The 19,220-nt window shown below is 33.1% G+C and overlaps 2 protein-coding genes across 3 annotated transcripts; one reads left to right on the top strand and one right to left on the bottom strand.

Moving 5' to 3' along the window:
* Nucleotides 1-1,397: 1,397 nt before the first annotated feature.
* NUCB1 (Nucleobindin 1) lies at nt 1,398-10,708 on the bottom strand. 2 transcript variants are annotated; one of them, XM_076134448.1, is made up of 10 exons: nt 10,560-10,708; nt 9,453-9,571; nt 7,818-7,925; nt 6,270-6,377; nt 5,847-6,017; nt 5,483-5,605; nt 5,105-5,207; nt 4,065-4,298; nt 3,153-3,256; nt 1,398-2,307 (listed from the first exon to the last, which is right to left on the bottom strand). In XM_076134448.1, exons 2-10 carry the CDS (start codon nt 9,564-9,566, stop codon nt 1,609-1,611), a joined length of 1,764 nt encoding a protein of 587 aa, XP_075990563.1. In that variant the 5' UTR covers nt 9,567-9,571; nt 10,560-10,708; the 3' UTR covers nt 1,398-1,608. The 2 variants fall into 2 exon arrangements, with proteins under 2 accessions (XP_075990563.1, XP_075990564.1); XM_076134449.1 differs by lacking the exon at nt 5,105-5,207 and adding an exon at nt 4,953-5,055.
* Nucleotides 10,709-12,025: 1,317 nt separating this feature from the next.
* LOC142986404 (N(G),N(G)-dimethylarginine dimethylaminohydrolase 1) lies at nt 12,026-18,814 on the top strand. Its single transcript, XM_076134892.1, has 5 exons — nt 12,026-12,447; nt 14,845-14,950; nt 15,058-15,155; nt 15,282-15,512; nt 15,797-18,814. Exons 1-5 carry the CDS (start codon nt 12,169-12,171, stop codon nt 15,902-15,904), a joined length of 822 nt encoding a protein of 273 aa, XP_075991007.1. The 5' UTR covers nt 12,026-12,168; the 3' UTR covers nt 15,905-18,814.
* The last annotated feature ends 406 nt before the right edge of the window (nt 18,815-19,220 follow it).

The following is a 19,220-nucleotide window of genomic DNA, read 5'->3' as shown; positions in this document are numbered from 1 at the left end:
AGGTGCGATTCATGCTGCATGCTAAATGTTAGCATACAAAAGCTTTCAGTGACTCAAGACTACGCCAGTGTACGCACCAACAATCAGATTTTTTAAAGTAAACGTAGGTAGGTACCTATTAATATTTCACGTATTACATATCTATTAGATAAGTTTTGGGTTCCGTACCCAACGGTTAACTACTTTATTCTATAATATGTTATGAAAAGGCGAGCCTGAAGGACAAATAGATAAGTCTGGATAGGTACTAATAAATTAATGAATACAAGATTGTTTTGGTTGGGGATTATTACGATAATTGGCACGCTTGGAAATCATTTGTAAGCACTTATTTTCAGTCATCCAGATAGTGGACTTACTTACCTTAATGCATATTTCCTTCAAATGTCTTAAATTATATACAAGGAAAAACATTCGTCACTTCTTAGAAATACTGAGGTTTGAGGGGGAATAACATAAAGATAATAACGGTAATAAATATATATCCACCCAGTTCTTCAGAATTATGTAAGAAATGTTTTCGTAATGTTCAACGTTTCAATAGATATTTTATTATCGGGGGTTCATAAGTTCACTGAGCAATTATAACGAAAGTAGATAAGACTTTATTCTTCGAATGATTTGTTCAAGAAATAGGTTCAGATTAATCTGCATATCAGTTTTTAAAAAAGAGAGATGGATTCTGTATACTGAGGGCGACATAACCTCGGTGGCTTTAGGGACTTCTGCCTACGTCTTAGCTACTTACTTACGTGTTGTGACAGAATAACAGTCCGAGTACGGACGTGATCCAAGATTCGATGCGGCAGTCTCCCAGTCCCTAGGTTTACTTTCGTAGACCTGTTCGTTAATAAGTAGGTAGCCTAGGTATATCATTTCTTGGATACAGGATTGTATACATAATTTTATTCCTACGTTGTACGATTATTATTATTGTAGTATTTATTTATGAAACATTCTTTCAAAAAATTATTTAAAATACATATTCATAAAATCAGGTTTCAACCATTTAGTACCTACCAAATAGGTACTGTCCTGATTAATCTACACATTTGGCGCAGTGATTAACGTGGTCACCTCCCTGCGATACCTTGACAACTATTTGTGTGTTAAACACGAGTTTTACTCTTTTTATCACCTAATAGCGACTCAAACTGAAGGTCCTGAAGGCTTGCATTGAAGCAGTCCAAATATTGCCACGGAAAAATTTGATACAGTTTAACAATGAACTTAGTTTTTCAAGATTATCATAGAATATCGTTGTTTTCCAAAAAAATGGATTTAATATTTTTGTGGAATTATTTTTACATGATGAGTAGTTTAAATAGGTATAGCTATTTCTTCTGTTAATTTCAAAATGTCATTTTTCTATCGTTTTGGTAAAATAAAACAAAAGATGCTTTTACGTAACTACTTTAATTTTCTATATTACACAATTCTGTCTACGTCAGAATACTAATAAATAAAAAAAAATCGAGCATTTTTAGAAATGAAAAGCGTGAGTCAAATTTGGCACTCAGTTGTGAAAAATACACAATAATAAATAATAATTGGGTCGTTACAGTTAAAGATCTTAGCGTCAAAATATTACATCACAGAATAAGGTACCTAATGATTAGCTCCTACGTTAGACGGTGGACTCTGATTTTGTGCTTGAACGGGCGGTTGTTGCTGCTGCGCTTGACCTTGCTGCTGAGCCGGCGGGGGCTGCTGGCCTTGACTTTGAGGAGGTTGCACTTGCTGTACGGGAGGTGCCTGTCCCTGATTCATGTTAGCCTGTGGCGCGGCCGGGACTTGCCCTTGAGGAACTGCTGGTGGGGGTTGCTGGTACTGATGTTGACCCTGCGGTGGCTGCGCCTGCTGGAACTGTTGTTGGGCTTGTGGCGGAGGCGCCTGTTGGTACTGTTGCTGGGCTTGCGGAGGTGGCGCCTGTTGGTACTGTTGTTGGCCTTGAGGCGGCTGTCCTTGCTGGTACTGCTGCTGGCCTTGTGGAGGTGGTGCCTGTTGGTATTGCTGTTGGCCCGCCGGCGGTACTCCTTGCTGATATTGGCCTTGGGGCACTTGTTGGTACTGAGGTACTTGGCCATGATATTGAGGAGGTTGCCCTTGCGGGTACTGCTGATACTGAGGGACCTGTCCTGGGGGCATCTGTCCCTGGGGGCCTTGTCCCGGTGGATAGTACTGTTGTTGTTGCCCATGGTGAGGCATCTGCTGATAAGCTTGCTGTTGTTGATAATGATGGTACTGTTGCAACGCTTGATGTATTTGGTGCTGGGCGCCGGGGAGTGGCTGGCCATGACCGTCAACCTAAGGTTAAATAAAATAAAAAAGAGGTAAATAAAATAACGTAACTAAATGAAATGATAAAAGAATATAGATGTAAAACAATGGAAGACGTAAATAGGTAAGCTTTGAGGGTTTGTACTATAAGGGTGATTTTAATTCCTACTATGGTTATAATTATTATAGAATAAGTATTAAGTATAATTTATCATGCATATAATCCCGTTTTCTTGCAGCATTTCGTTATATAGTCAATAGTCATATTTAATTTATTTATCATTGCGTAACATTAACTGGTTATATATTTATATTAAATTGATAACTATATTATTTATTATGTAAACAGGTAATACAACATCAAGTGGCCTAAAACCGGCAACATTATTTTAATCTAGGGAATATAGCCCTTACCTATTACTAAGGTAAGGGTTTGAGTAATTATGATTATATCCACATCTGGTAAACAGATATCAAACGTTCTCTTATTATAATAGCTATTTTATATTATATGTATTTGTATGCGACAATTTTATTTTGATTCATCGTTTGTCGTAAAGGACTAGGGATCAGAGTAAACGTCAAACATAAAAAGATTTCGGAGCATTAAGCCGCGAGCACGGAATACTTGTTTAAATATTGTGTGCTATTTCATTGAACAGTTTGAACAGTATTCTCACAATTATTTGCACAAAAGCAGATATAATAAAAGTAATTAATATTTCAGGCAGAAGATAAAGATAAATGAAAAAAGTAGAATTTATGTGGAAAAAGTAATAAATAAAATCATTCTTCAGGAATCGTAAGAATCTGAAAAGAATAATGAGAGGTGTGGAGTAGGGATGAATCAAATATTGAAAAAATCAGTTAACCAGGCCACGTTGTTGCAAATATCTCAGCTCGTCCATCTTCCTCTTCTCATACTCTTCGTATTCATTTTGAGTGTAAATTTGATTTTCCTCAATAGTCTTCCAACCTGAAATTTAAAAATAATCTTCTTAAGTATTTTGCCATCACGGCCTACACACACGTAGTAACATAATATTGTGACGATAGTATGATAAACCAGCAAAAAGTTTTCCATTGATTTGTTTGTACTCGAGACACTTCTATAATAGTTGTTACTACTTAATCTGCTGTGCAAATGCTGTGTTGTTTACATTGATACTTATAAACGAGTATCAATGTCACAGTTAGTAGGACATTAAAAACCTGATTTCCAATTTGCTATCTATGTAAAGTCCCGTTGCGATTTGTAGTGTGTTACAAATTCTTGTATTATGTACAAGAAATAGGTTTTACTAAAGCTAAATCAGGTCTATTGTAGAAAATGTCTCGAAGTTTTCCGAAGTTTTCGAATTAAATCATTAACGACTAAAATCTTGATACTATGCACCTTCAGTGCGCATACAAGATATGAGAAATACTAGCCCACAGCTGTAACATTTGTAAACATGGATATTTCGTACTCAAGATAGCAACAACTCCGTCGCTGATATCAGAGGGGAGCGGCCTGTGTGCCTTCTAATCAATCAATGCCCTTCTTAAGTTTCTCAACATCATAAAGGTTTTATGACTGTATTACAACTAATAAAAACATACAGCAATATATCACATTGCGATTTCTATCTTTCGACATTATTATAAGTATCATATTTTATATTGCTATTAGTTTAAATTAAAAAATCAATGCTTCAAATATATTCTAATTTTATTTTCCCAAATTAGCCTTACTTCCCATCTATATATACAGTATATTATTGTATCGAAACATGATATCTTACCCTCATCCTGATTAAACTCAGCCTTTTGTGTCTCAGTCATGAACTCATTGAAATCGATCAGTCCGTCACGGTTGCGGTCGTTTTCCTTGAACACGTGTTCGCGCATCCTCTCCATTTCCTCAGCTCGCTCGTGCAGGTCCTTGTTCGGTCCGCCAGGTCCGTACAACTTGTCTAACTCCTTGATAAACAGAGCCTTCACTTCGTCCGCATCCCATACGCCATTGCCGTCAACATCTGAAGCATAATAGTTCGATCACAGACATTTGTAATAATTTAAGTAGGCATTGTGAATTGATTTATGAGAATTTGCCTTTTTATCAAACTTAATTATCAATCATTTATATTAAAGTATATGCATATCCTCATAAATCAATTTTGAGACTCATGCTGAGATAAAAAAAGGCTAGAACAAAAAACAAAACAACAATTCAAAGCAAATAAACGATTAAAAATAACATGTACCATAACTTCACACGTAAGCCATATTTCAGTACGTGAGTGCATGCTCGAAGCGTTTATAATCAAGGTAATGCCTGTAAAATTCATGCGTCATTGATCACGTTACATCTACGTTTGTAGTAGAAACGCAGGGCCACGTCAATCGTGCATCACATTAATTCATGTTTCCATTGCAACGAAGTCAAAACAAAACCCAGGCTTGAATATTTTATAGGTATCACCGTTATCGACAAACTACTCACGAAACTATAAAACTACCATAACAGAAATAAATGAAACGATCATGCTATGCAACAACACTACACAATACAGAAGAAAAGTAACTCCTTAACATCGTGCCAAATCTTGAGTGAACACTCGCATTTTTCTGTGTTACGAGTCACCTATAATACCAACATACTAAGCTACTCTGCACGCTAAGTATCTTACCATGCATCATGAAAAACACCTTTGGGTCGAAATCTTTAGCCTCCATTTTGTCGGCGTTTTTCCATATTTCTAACAACTGATCCTTTTTCACGGGGTGATGTAGCTGTTACAAATAATTAACATAATAAGTAATGTTACAAAGCAGAACTCACCATGCATCATGAAGAATACTTTAGGATCAAACTGTTGTTGTTCCATATGATCCTGTTTCTCCCATACTTCCTCCAATTGCTGTTTAGAACCGGGGTGGTGCAGCTGCATGGTATCAAGGTCATTTGTATAAATACTAACTATTGCTCTTAAAACTAGTTGTACACAGTTATTAATATAAATCAACAGTTATTATTGGACCACGTCAAAATTAACTGTGGTAATAATATCCTTATCAGATATTCGTCACTATAGACGATGTTTTAAAATCGAGGAAGGAAAACATCCGACTACTATAAAGTTTATAAAACATTTGTGATACATTGATGTCGTTACAAATATGTAAAAGAATTTAACTTCATATTGTTATATCTACTTACAGGTTGGTGGTGTTTGATAGCTTCTTCCTCCTTCTTATGTTTTTCCATATATTCCTTCTTCTGAGTCTCATCCATACCCTCAACTTTCTGGTGCTCATCAAACTTCTTCTGCATCTCATATTCCTGAAGAACAACATAAAAATTAGTTAGTGACACGCAATTTTAAAATGCTCTATTGTACTGCTACTTAGATCCCATGGGTAATGAATGTAATGATGTATGTATATTCAATACGTTCTACTAGAATCGAATAGAGCGCCTTGGGATTGATGTTATCACGATAGCCAGCTCCTCCTGAGACAGAAGCCTAAGTAACAATGTTTAGACCTTGCAATATATTTATAATTTTACTGTTGGTACAAACCTTAAATTCTTCCTTCCTCTTTTTATCAGCCGCTTCCAAGTCAGCAGTTGTTTTCTTAATCAGTTTCTTCAAATCTTCAATCTCAAAAGTATGGGGGTTGGCATGATCTAAATGTTCATTTGTCGGGACTTTACCAGTATGCTGCTCTAGGTTATTTGTTAATTCAAATTGCTGTAAACAAATTATATTGTTTTAAAATGACATTCATAATATACAAACAGTAATGAAGAATGTAATGAATGTAGTATTTTATAAACTTCCGAATGGTTATATTAAATACAAATAGTGTCCAATGCACTAGTAACATGGACGTAAACCTACTTAAAGTTAAGTATTTAGCTAGGCGAAGGTTGACAAGACTGTCACACGTATGTTTGTACCTACAACTCATTTATGTTTTTTGTGATCCAGTTTGGCACATACCTTGGTAGCTAGGTGACGAAGTCGGTCCAACTCGCGACGTTTGATCTCATCCAATTTAGTCCTCACATTATGGTTAACGAAATCCAACTGTTCGGCTATCTTTCCAGACTGTAAATGTTAAGAAAAAATTAATAAATATTTATGTTTACTAGTTTTTTCTGTTGTAAGTAATTTAGATACTCGTTACTCGTCGTACTCGATAGCATAGACAGACTATAAGGTAACTTGGTGGAGGAATCGAAATAACAATCTTAACCTACACCGTAAATAAACAATGGCTATACTTTAATTAGCAAATATAATTATTTTAAGTCATTGTAGAATAAGAATATACTAGGTTATTTATAGCCCCACGGCTTACAAGCTCCAGCCGCTACGATTAGTGCAATGCCCCCGGCAAGTCCAAGGATAGCTATTCCTGTATGATGCTCTCATACGGCATTGGCGACGGCTACTAACACGTAACCATAACGACAGCCACATTCATTGTTGAGACGCTTTCAAATATTTACCAACTCTCACCGATCATGCAATTAGTCGTGACACACATTGCCAAAATTAGACACACTCCATTTCTAAAGAATCGTTATGTTCAAGAAACGCCAACTTATGTAATAAGTCTCGGTTCTGATAGTCAAAGCAAAATCAATGTCCAAAATATAAACAGTGGGGCGATACACAGACATATCAATGTAGTCCGCTCAAAGAATACTCCAAAAGCGGGTGTAGAGTGCATGAGAAGGATCCTAAGGAATTTCTTCAGAAATTGGTTCAGGATGCTTAGAGAATAAACATACTAAAAATCCCCGCCTCTAGGGGGGGCGCCGGAGTGGGGGGAGGGGGTTAAAGTTCCCATTTTTTAGTTTTTCACTAATATCTTTAAAACGGTTCGTCGTAGAGAAAAAGTGTCTTCTACATAATGAAAGATGATAAAATTGTCTACAACTTTTGTTACACACACTTTATCGAACGCTGAAAATTTATTTATCCAGTAAGCAACAACCACATAATAGTTATCCAAAATTTCAAGTCTGTAGGTCATTTAGTTCCGAAGTTAAGCGAAAGCAAAGTTTCGCATTTATGACACTTACTCATGATCTGAAAAACATTCATTTTAACTATTTCGGAGCGCGATGCTCGAAAACTGTTGAGAATTTCGATAAAGTGTGTGTAACAAAAGTTGTAGACAATTTTATCATCTTTCATTATGTAGAAGACACTTTTTCTCTACGACGAACCGTTTTAAAGATATTAGTGAAAAATTAAAAAATGGGAACTTTAACCCCCTCCCCCCACTCCGGCGCCCCCCCTAGAGGCGGGGATTTTTAGTATGTTTATTCTCTAAGCATCCTGAACCAATTTCTGAAGAAATTTCTTAGGATCCCTCTCACGCACTCTACACTTGCTTTTTTGAGCGGACTAATGAGCCTCTATTTAAACCTTTGTGTATGAAATAATACAAAACGACACTAAATAATATCGATTACTCTTTTCTTTCCGGATTCGTTTCGAATAAGATAATCAATATTTTTATATTCTGACACTTACCCTAACATCTTCTTCGTCAGCTTTCTCCAAACGATCCCTGAAGTCGGGATCACTCTCGAGAGCTTGAACAACTTCTTTCAAATACCTATGATATTCCATGTACTCCTCCTGTAACAATACAAAAGAACATTGGTTTTATCTGTTGGAAAAGTCCTGTAGAATATTGAACAAATAGTACAGACACTATGTAGATCAATTTCACTCAATGTATAGGTATATGATGAAGTGTCATACTGTTCGTGACAGTTTCAGGGTCAACATGTAATTCACATTAAGGAACCATTTATCATCTATGCAAACATTATTAAGGTAGTTATGACATTTAATTCAGGGCTAAACCGAAGGACTTTTAAGCTTGGTATTCAGTAAATGTAAATATGGCATTATTCATCCAATTCGTATATTAAAATGTAATAATATCCGCACAGCCATGGTTTTTAGATTTCATGCAACAGAAATTGCTTTTGCTCATTATAGCTAGCTGCAAATATTGCTATTACAAACCAGAAAGAAACGTAATTAGCAAAGGCATGTTTATAAACAGCACAGCATAACATTGATTGTACAAGTTAATTTACAAATTCACATACTGTTATTCATGATTGACTGGTTTGATCAGAAGAGAATGGCTATGTAAAGCATAATAATTAAAGGGGCATGTTGTATTTATCTTATAAAACTTGTATAGAATATTTATACTATTATGATATTCCATTGAAATAACTACAAACTCAATTTGTATTGAAATAATATTACTATTAACAGCATAATCCCAAGTAACCAGCCAATCTTATACCATCATATTTTATGGGAAATCTCGGCCTGAAGTAATAGAAAACCATGTATGAAATCCCATTTTAGAACTTTCTTTCAAAAATACATACAGAAGTAAAATAAAGTTTTATTTTTATCATAATTGGAATGGTATTCTTCCTATAATATTTAAGACATCATGTTTACATTGTGCATAGCTTCAGTCACAATGATATCAGGGAAATTCCCATGGCACACATTCCACAAAGTGTAAGTATGTATCTATATCATAATAATTCTCACAACCTTTTTTTGTTTTAGTGATAAGCAAGACAACTTTGCTGGACTTAAGTAGACATCCTTTGAATATTCACTTAAGCATTCTATACAAAAACACACAGCAATAAAATATAGAAACATATTAGCTTGCAACTAATACTACATGTCATTTGAAAGCACATGTTTAAAGCAAATACTATCTCTCAGTTCAAAAACCAAGCATGTCCAATTGAATAACTGGTAAAGACCAACATTTTCATATACACAATTTGTAAGTATTCACCTCAACCTATCCATTGAGGAAACACTCACGTAAACATTAACAAGGGGATTTCCTTGAATTGTGTTATTCACATCTGTACAGTCTCATTAAATGGTGACGCAATATCGAATTTTATTTTCGTCATCTGTGCATTCATATTTTTTCTTGATCCAAATTAGGGTTTATCAAACATTTTTTTAAGGAATTACCAAGGCATCTATACTAATAACAAATTACAAATAAAATTCCCATTTAAATGATAACCTTTAGCTTACAAGCTGATAAAAACAAAGAGGCTCAGTACAGCATGTGAAAGGCAAACAAGTATTAAAAATAATTACCAAGTCATCCTTGACTTCACTGTCTTGTTCGGTGGACTTGTCCGGTGTCACCGGTGGAGCATATGAACAGTGGAGTATCACCACAAATATTAGGAAGCTCGGGATCCACTTCATCGTACCTGTTGTAAAATTAATATTGCAGATCACATAATCACCTTGATATAACTATTGCCTAATGTTTTGTCGCTATTGATTTTCTTGTCTGTATTATATCAGTTAAGGCTGTTTACTTTATAGGCTTATGTTCATTGCCTTTTTGTTTGATAAATGATTTCAGTATGAGGGCATGTATCATTTTCAATCAGGAACATTTGCTTACACTGATATGAATAACAAATAAAACCATTTTGAAGTGTTAAATAAACTTAAGATTTTCATTAAGGTCATTGACCTAGAGGCATATTACATAGATTTGTTTTTTAACATAAAGCTGTCATTTTAATGGAGAAACCCGTTTTGTCTAGGCTTCCTCTGCCTCGACACTTAAGACTATTTCATTTATTTGAATATTTTGGAACTGTTTGTTACCAACCAGAGCCACAGTTTAGTGTCAGCCTGGTCTGAAATACTTGTAGATGATAGTCGCAATCCTAGTGATGATTTTATTTAACTAACTTTATCTCAGACTTAATTATTGTTATTGTGTACTGATATCATAATCAAACATTAATTAGTTTATCTATTTTATCCGTTAATCGCATGATTAATTAAAACTGTCAAATAACAAGAAGTCAAGAACAGAACACCATGAGAATAAGTATGTACAAAAAACAGTTCTTTCCACATAGTAAAATACTCGAAACTGCATGAAATATAGACTGTTGAACAATCGTTATCATGGATTTCAAAAAGTTTAATAACAATTCATTCTTACACGTGAAATATTACAGGAAATCTGTTCAACTATGTAATTGATTTCTATCAATTTATTACATCAGATTTATGAGCAACATATTTTTAAACTTATTTCTGTTGTAGTTTTGTAAAACTTTGCGTTAATCATAATAAATTCATAATTAATACTATAACGTTCATACAAAATCTAGCCAAAAATATCCGGCCACTTTCATGGAAATTGGTGTAAAATATTTCAATTCATCAACTTACCAGTTTTCCACTAGCACTCTTCCTAAAACAATTACACAGGAAATACACTCAGTTATAGAGAGAATAATGGAGATTCCGTCACAGTTGTTGAACTAAAATAATTTATTGACGTGTCCCAATCCCGATCATGGTTTACCGTGAGAGTAGTGATGTGCTGTACTCGATAATCGTTAATTCTAGTTGAAAACGATTGATGATGATTTTAGATCAGTTGTTGTTAAAATCAAGATCATTTATAAAAAAATAAAATTAATTTGAAACACAAATCAATATAAATGTAAATATCATAACGATAATACAGGCTTATTTTGGCATAAGCTAGATTTACTAAAACTTGCAAATTGTTTATTTATCACTGTTTTTTAGAATGAGAATTTTTATTATCCAACAATTATTTGTTATTACTAAATGAAGATCCTATAATATAAAATTATTCAGAAGAGAAAAAAATAAATTACCTTTAGTTACAATCAAAATAATAATGCAAATGCTTGAAAAAAACTCGAAATTTACAGTATGAATTTCACTGAAATTAAAAGAATCGCAATAAATAGAAAAAAAGCCTTCTAAAATTATTATCAACACAGTGTTTTTATAAAAACTACAACATTTTATGTGCCATTCAGATACTACAGTATTAAAGTTATCAAATTCTTATTGTAAAACATGTGTTATGAACAAAATGCTTTAATTTATATAGGTAATTTGTAAAAGACTCTAATAGTCTTCTCCTTCTTCTTGGTCGCTACACTCTTGACAGAGTGGTCGTGGTCGTCAGTCGTAGTCATCGGGGTTGGTAGCTCGCTTCACTATTCGTCGCCACTCGTCATGTCATACTCTAATAGTAGGTTATCATAATACAAGACATATAACAATTTCCATAAAATTATATAGACTATTATGTAAGGGTAAGCCCCTTACAGATAGTTTATATAATTTGTAGTGTTCATTCAGTATTTTACATAGATAAACACAAAAAATCACTACTACCAGCTAGCAAAAAAAAATTAAAAAATCCTGACTAACAGATTATGGAGTATAAAAATTGCTAGAAACATAATTTGAAATGAGCATAATAAATAACATATATTTTCCCTAACTCTCTGTAACTTAGAATATGCAGGTATATTATGGTATAATGCGCCTACTATTGAGAGGTGCTACCGATAGGACATATTAATCTTAGCTCAAATATAGTTTTTCTCTTGGTTATAATATTAACAACTTTGAAAATATTGTAATTTTATGTAATAGGAAAAAAAACGATATTAGTTACTTTATTTTGTTTTAACAGTTTTATATATTTATTAGGCTGTACAAATGGCGTCAAATGCAACCTGGCAGATAAAACCCACGGCAAAATATAGTTCTGAATAAAGTAAGTTTATCGCATCGATAAAGAGAATTAGAATCGCAAACAGATCGATACAAAGTAATATCGATATTTGGACGTCCCTTAAAATTTATAGTCTGTGTTTACTTGCGGATTTGCGACTGTGCGGGCTATTGATTTTCGGATTTTTGCGGATTCTCGTATTCGACGGCACTGTATTCTTGTATTTTCTCCCGATATATTTAAGAAAACTCGAATCATTCATGCGACCTTAAAATGGAGGGTAACCTTCATAATTACTCTCTCGCTATAGTGGGATTGTTAGATCCCAATCCTGGTCAAACTCCTGAATATGACAAGGGGCACATAGATATAGAGGCTCTTCGGCATGAACGAGATGGCTTTTTACGAGTCCTTCGTGAGTTACCGCTACAAGTGGTGGAACTCAGCACGAAGGGGAATCTCCGAGATAAACTGTTGATGGAAGAATTGGCGATCATCTGTCGCGGCATCGCTTTGCTGCCTCGACAGAGTGGGAGCGCTTCTGTATATAATGTAAGTGGTGAATTATAACATAAAATCCTGCTTGCGATACTTCTACCAGTTACCTATAATTGCTGGGTGCTGTGCGTTTTTAACTGACATATTTAAGCTGAAACGCCAATGACCTGAGGTGACTTGTGCGCTGAGCTTAGTATTTTCGACTCTTTTCTGAGTGAAGGTATATGGGTCGTGTCATGAAAGTTGTTAATTTCCAGGTACAAAAATGTTTAGCATAAAAATCTGACCTTTGTCAATTAAAATTATCATGGCAAATTGAAAACAGTCAAACAAAATGATGTCAATTAGTATATCACTCAATGTTATACCGCAATATAAAACTTTATATCTTGAGTCGAAAAGCCAATGGTCCATAGGTTAGCATCTAGGCAGATTGGGCTGAAACATTAATATGAAATTAATGTCAGTTAACACAATGAGGGAAAACAAACAAGAACTGGGTTTTGTAGGTGTTGATTACTTTTTTTAAGTGACCTAGGTGTATTAAATGACTATTGTTTAAAAATGAATGTTCACCTCTGGGGTATTTATCTATCAAACTGTATGTGGATGCCTCTTACGATATAATCATTAGCCATAAACAGCAATTTTGGTCTTCTATGTGTTTTACGATGTATGCAACACATATTATTAAAAATGCTAACAAAAATCGAAATATTATTTAAAAGCAAAAGGTTTTTACTGAAATAAGTAAAAAGTGACAAATTGTGTCTAAAAATGAATATTGCTATTTTGTGCTTTTACAATTATATACCGTAAAACGGGGTGAATAGAAACAATTTTCAACTTTGTCCTAAAAATTTGTAGCGAATAACTTGTTATTTTTATTGTCAGGTTGTTTTATATCATGTCCGGCGCCATGAAGAAAGAGTTAAAACCATATTTGTCCAAAAATATGCATAGTTTTACGATATTTCATTAAAAAAATGGTCAATTTCTATTCACCCAGCGATAAGGGTGAATCGAAACGACCAAAGGGGTGAATGGAAAAATTGTGTTTTAAAACGTTTTTTCAGTTAACAATATTGTATCTTTATAGATAAATATACACCTAAAGAGATAAACAAACAACTCATTAGAAAAGAAATTCCACTTTAAATCCAAAGTTTTGTAAAAAATGTATGGACCATTAAGGCATTCGAGGACTGTTGACTTTGAAGCAATTTTTTGGGTATAAATATCAATTTAAACATTTAAACAATTATGACACCGCAGAGAAGTAATATCGACGTGTAATCATTTCAAATTTGAACAAAATTCTTAAACGAGGAGTACTCAAACATTGGGCTTGAAAACTTTCCTGATTTTTTTTCTATTCACCCCGCGAATTCTATTCACCCCGTTTTACGGTACATAGGAGGTATAGATATTACCGTACATAGTTTGTCACAGTCATATAAAAGTATCTTTAGATGTTCACCTGATTAGCAGTCATGTGAGGTTTCAAGGCCTATTTAGACATGTAACATTTTTAACAATAGACAATATCCATTGTTAAGGAATTGAATACTATAATCACTTGTGAATAAGTATTTATATTTTGTTCTTAGTAACAGTCTGTTTGGTGAATTCCATTTAACATCAGTAAAATTATAATAAATTGTAGTATAAATTATAAAGAAAGTTGTAATAAGATAATAACTTAAATCTACAGACCCAAGATATTATTGACATTGACTGAGCTAGTTAATTACGAAATCATAATTAAGATTATCAAAATCTTCAGGAATGTCCATAATAGTAAGAAATGCTATAAATGACTAGTTGTACATTCTCTCTGATTTGATTTCAATAAAAGGTCAACTACTCAAAATTAAAAATATGAATAGGCTTAAGTTTTTCCTACTGGTTTTAAAAATAAAGGTGTTTTCAACCATACATCTAAAAAAACATTTAATGTAAGCTTTACCTTCCAGCATCATATTCTACACTCCAATAGTAGAAGTTATAGTCTAATTAGGTACCTTTTAATTACATCAGCATAGTTTGTGACATAGTCATTCATATTCTGAATTGATATGACCCCATTACACTTTGTGAAATATGGCGTTTAAACCTGGATCACTTTAATGCTGATTGTGTTAGACATTTGACCTATGTTGTCATATACCGAACAGCCAAATTTACTATGAAATGTTCCTCACTTCCTAGATCCTGCAATTCAGAGATACTACTGACTTTTATGAATTGTTGACTCATGTTACTTTGGAAAGTAGTATACAATACATATTTGGAGGAAATAATAAATTTATTTAATAGTATTTTATTAAAAGGGTTTTACTTTTGGAAAGTGATGATTAAGGCTAGAGGTAGATAGAGGAAAGCCTCTACCCCATGATAATGTTTTATTGAAGAAATATATTTGTTAATAAATGTTTTGTATTGTTTCAGAAAAACTTGCTTCAAAAGTTTTTAAAAGAATGTGGCTTAGCGGTCACTGTTCAGGATCCACATGACAACACGGCAAAAATACACTGCCCAGATGTACTTTTCACTGGTAATTACATTATCTTTTTATGAAACCATTGATCTCCAGCATTATATTATAATTATGAAAATTATTTATTTATTATCTGTTTTGCTTATTGTTCTATTCAATTTCAGGTCGGGAGTTTTTTGTCGGTATATCTCCAAACACAAATGAGGCGGGAGCCAGTTACATAGCTGAAACTTTTCCAGAGTTTCCATGCACACCAATTAAGGTATACTTGCGTTTCCATTTCTTATTCTTGAAGTCTGAATTCGTGAATCTTAGATTATTACAAAGACTTCTAATTCTTCTTTTTTTATATCTTTGTTCTTTTAAAGCTATTCCCTTTTGTTTCTAGATGCCAAAAGACGCCATGCCACTGAAGAGGTACATCACAGTGGCTGGTAACGACGTGCTAAGCGTGTGCGATAGCCCTGAAGGCATTGGAATAAGGAAGAAAATTGAACGCGAGGCCAACTATAACTACCAAACGTTGACCGTGCCCACTCTTGATGGGGCCAACTGCGTGTTTGTCAATGGCACTCTTTTCCACAAGGGAATCGAGGACATTGGCAATGAATGCTTCAAGGTATGTTGATTATGATTTTGAAATAACTAACTCGTGTTTATGTAACTCAATATTTTAAACCATTTCCATGGAATCACCAAATATAACTCGGAAATAAACGGTGTAAGCAATTTAATTTTGTTTGCATTATAATCACGTTTCTGTCTGGAACTACCTACTTATTATATTCAAGTTTACAATAACAACTCGTTTTGAGATTTGAAGCATTCAGTACATTAGGTATTCTACCAGTTGAAATTTACCTGACTGCATGTTTACTAATGAAACTTGTTTTACTTTTTCAGGTGTTCTGCGATAGGATTGACTTTCCTAGGCGATCTCTGAAATTTACCGAACTTATGAAGCTTGACTTAGAACTGAGCTCGTGCGTTTTGTTTCTTAATCCGCATTAATTATGAAATCACAAGTCTGTTACACATTACCTTTGTGTTCAATATTTTACTTTTATCAACATTAACTTAAAATCCATTGAATACATTCCCTTATTTAATTTGAGCTTATAGAAATTTACAAATTGCCTTGATATAACCAATTTTGAAACATAATTTTAAAATGGTACATTCAACTAATAATTACAGCTAGAAGTTGATTATAACCAACTGACGAGATCTCGTGCGCTTATGAGGCAATATTTGCCTGACCATTTTTATACACTGTCTCTCCAATTGTAATTATTAGCGGAATAAATGGTCAATTTATTACTGAGACTAATAAGCGTGTAGGAGCGCTCGCCGCGATTTTCGGCAGATTTTAAAATGACCCTGTTTTTATTTACGAAATGAAATTATTGTACCTAAGATATCGGTACACATTACTGCTTACCGAGTATGTAATACGCATAATCTTTTACAGTATTCTGTAGTCTAAGTATAATAAGATTGATGTTGTGACTGTAACTATTATAAGTGTACGTATTGGATTGTACTGGTGGCGGACTCAGCCTCTGAATATCAAAGGGTCTTGGGTATTTTATATGGACCCTGCACTCAGCTATGCGATACGTCCTGCGATTGTTTTTGAGCCCAGAGAGGGGGGCTATGTTTCTTTGAATCCTGCCCTGGGTCCACCACTAAATTGACTATCAGTACTACACCTTATACCCACTCTATACATGTGACTATAATAATAATTATGTAGATGTACCCTGTACCTGCAAATTGTGTTTACTTAAAAACAATTTATATGATTATTCTATAAGACATTTAGCATTTTCAAATTCAAACGATCAAATCGATGTTAGTTGGTAATCTACTGTTTTTAATTTAAATTATCCTCTGATAGTTATTTACTCGTTTCCATCTTGCTCTATTATATTTTTTTGAACCCACAGTTAATCAATAGTACGAAGTCTGGCAGCTTTTGTATTAGTTTCTAATATTATTTTATGAAATACCAACTTTATGTTCATTTATTAAGAATCTCACACTAACATTCTCAATATTATTACAAAATTAAATCTAATTTATTGAGATGCATTATTTTACCAATTGAATTGGGTAATATTTTCTAAGCATACCTAGGTACCTATATATTATATTTAGTGTTTCCAAGAAACCCAAATTTTATAGGCCTTTGCCTCCTATCTTAGCCATTCCCTGTCAAGACTGAATTCAACAGCTCTTTTTGTTCTTTGAATTATTCGACATAATTATTCTTCGTTTATATTCACGAACAATTTTTCTGACTGAATATTAATACATTTTTACTTCACGACTATTGGTTTCGGTTCTGTGATTAACGTGAGTGCTTTGGTGTTGTGTTTAAACCTATTTTAATGCCGCTTAAGGCTTACTATTAAAAGTACAACCTTTTTAAGAAATCTCTACAAATGTCCAATGAATTATTCCACTCTTCAATTCCTAGTATGTTAACATTCCCCCTTAGTTTTAGGTGTTTGTTTTTCATCATATTTTACAATATTTGTTGTTTTACTCTTAGTTAGAATTATGTTTAGGAATGAAAGGACGAATATCCTGAGGTTTTCTTGGTTATGCTTTTATTTGACAAAAATCATGTCGTGGGAAGGATGGATTTACACAACTAGGTTCAATTTGTGTACATTTGATGCAGTGCCAAAATGACGCTCGTGATTTAATTAACGCAGTGTCACTGGTCTTCCTACACCAGAAATTCTATTCGTCTTAATAAATGTTTGAAAATTCTTATGAAAATCAGTATTGATAAATTGTGGCCAGAAAGTTGTGAGGGTTATAACCCAGTGTAAATTATTAGAAAATGAAGATGTTATGTCCTAAGGATATTACATCAGTGTTATGTAAATTGTGATTACATTTTTAAAAGTGAAATTTGTTGGCAGTTTTGTAAATCTATCCTTTTCTTATATTAATTTAAATGAAATGCAAGTTGATTATTTTCAACCCTAATATATTATTGTTGAATGCTTATCTACTATATGAATCTCATTTCAATTATGTATTACTTATTATAATTTATTTATTGATGTTGTAGTTTTTTAAGATAAATTATATGCACAATTAACTTAACTTCCAACATGATTTATGCACAATACAGAATGTTTGAAAAACAAATCGCTTGTTATAATAATATTATAAAATAACGTTCATTAATGTTTTTATTAATAACTGAACGATTATATAAACAAACGCAAATTGTTATCTATGACGATCTCAGTACACATTTCATTTTCAAATTGTACCAAACATTTTTAAAGATTCGAGCTTTTCCGATTTGAGACTTGGTTGAAGGACAATAAGCATAATAATATCATAAGAAAATTATTAATTGGTTATTTAAACAGTTATTAAATAACATAATTTTAACTTACGAAAGAGATCACAATAATGTAATATTTTATAAGTTTTTATCAATGAATTTCAATTTATAAATAATTGTAACTTATTATAAATTCACGACAAACAAGTATATCACATATTGCTTTAAAGAAATGTACTGTTTCATCACAATCATGTTCTCTATAGTTGCGTTTCTTCGCACAAACTACAAGTACCTAAAACATTGCTTGATTTCTATTTTACAATATTTACTTTACATCTTCGCATTTATTATATTATTATGATAGTGAACCAGATTATTACTATGAAATGTTTTGCTTAATATTTTAAAATTCTATATACTCCTACTTTCTGGAATGTTCTGGTAAACTCTACTAAGTAGTAACTCAAAAATATTTCATAATAATGTACTCAGTAGTGTCAGTATACAACTTTCCACTTGATCTGTCATTTGAATACCGTATACTATACAATATACATGTACTATGACTGTGTAATCAGAGTTCTATGTAATAAATGGTATCATCACACTAAAGTTTATTAATTATTTTGACCTTTCCCCGTTATGACATTGTTTTCAGCAGTTGATAGGATAATGGAGCTGAAACGTGTAGGTATTTTCCTGTAATTTGTAAGTATAAATAAAAGCACTACTTTTGAACTAATGCTGGCGACTTACTCTATATTTATGTACCTATCTAAATACATGAACATTTTAAAACTACAGCACAGAATAATAAGTACTAAAGTAACTGCGGCTGGCGATATAATATTCTAATTGAATATTGTGTAGGTACCCATAGCTAGAGCAATTGTCTATTCATTTCATTTCTCTGTAACCCTCAAAAAGAAATGACCTGATATAAAAAAGCATATCCTAATGCTTAAGTTTTGTTATAATTATTTCATAGAGTATTCATGAGTTATTCTGATG

Source organism: Anticarsia gemmatalis, chromosome Z (assembly GCF_050436995.1).
Source record: "Anticarsia gemmatalis isolate Benzon Research Colony breed Stoneville strain chromosome Z, ilAntGemm2 primary, whole genome shotgun sequence".
Classification (NCBI taxonomy): domain Eukaryota; kingdom Metazoa; phylum Arthropoda; class Insecta; order Lepidoptera; family Erebidae; genus Anticarsia; species Anticarsia gemmatalis.
The sequence above is the reverse complement of the archived record's forward strand: the minus strand, read 5'-3'. Positions and strand labels throughout refer to the sequence as shown.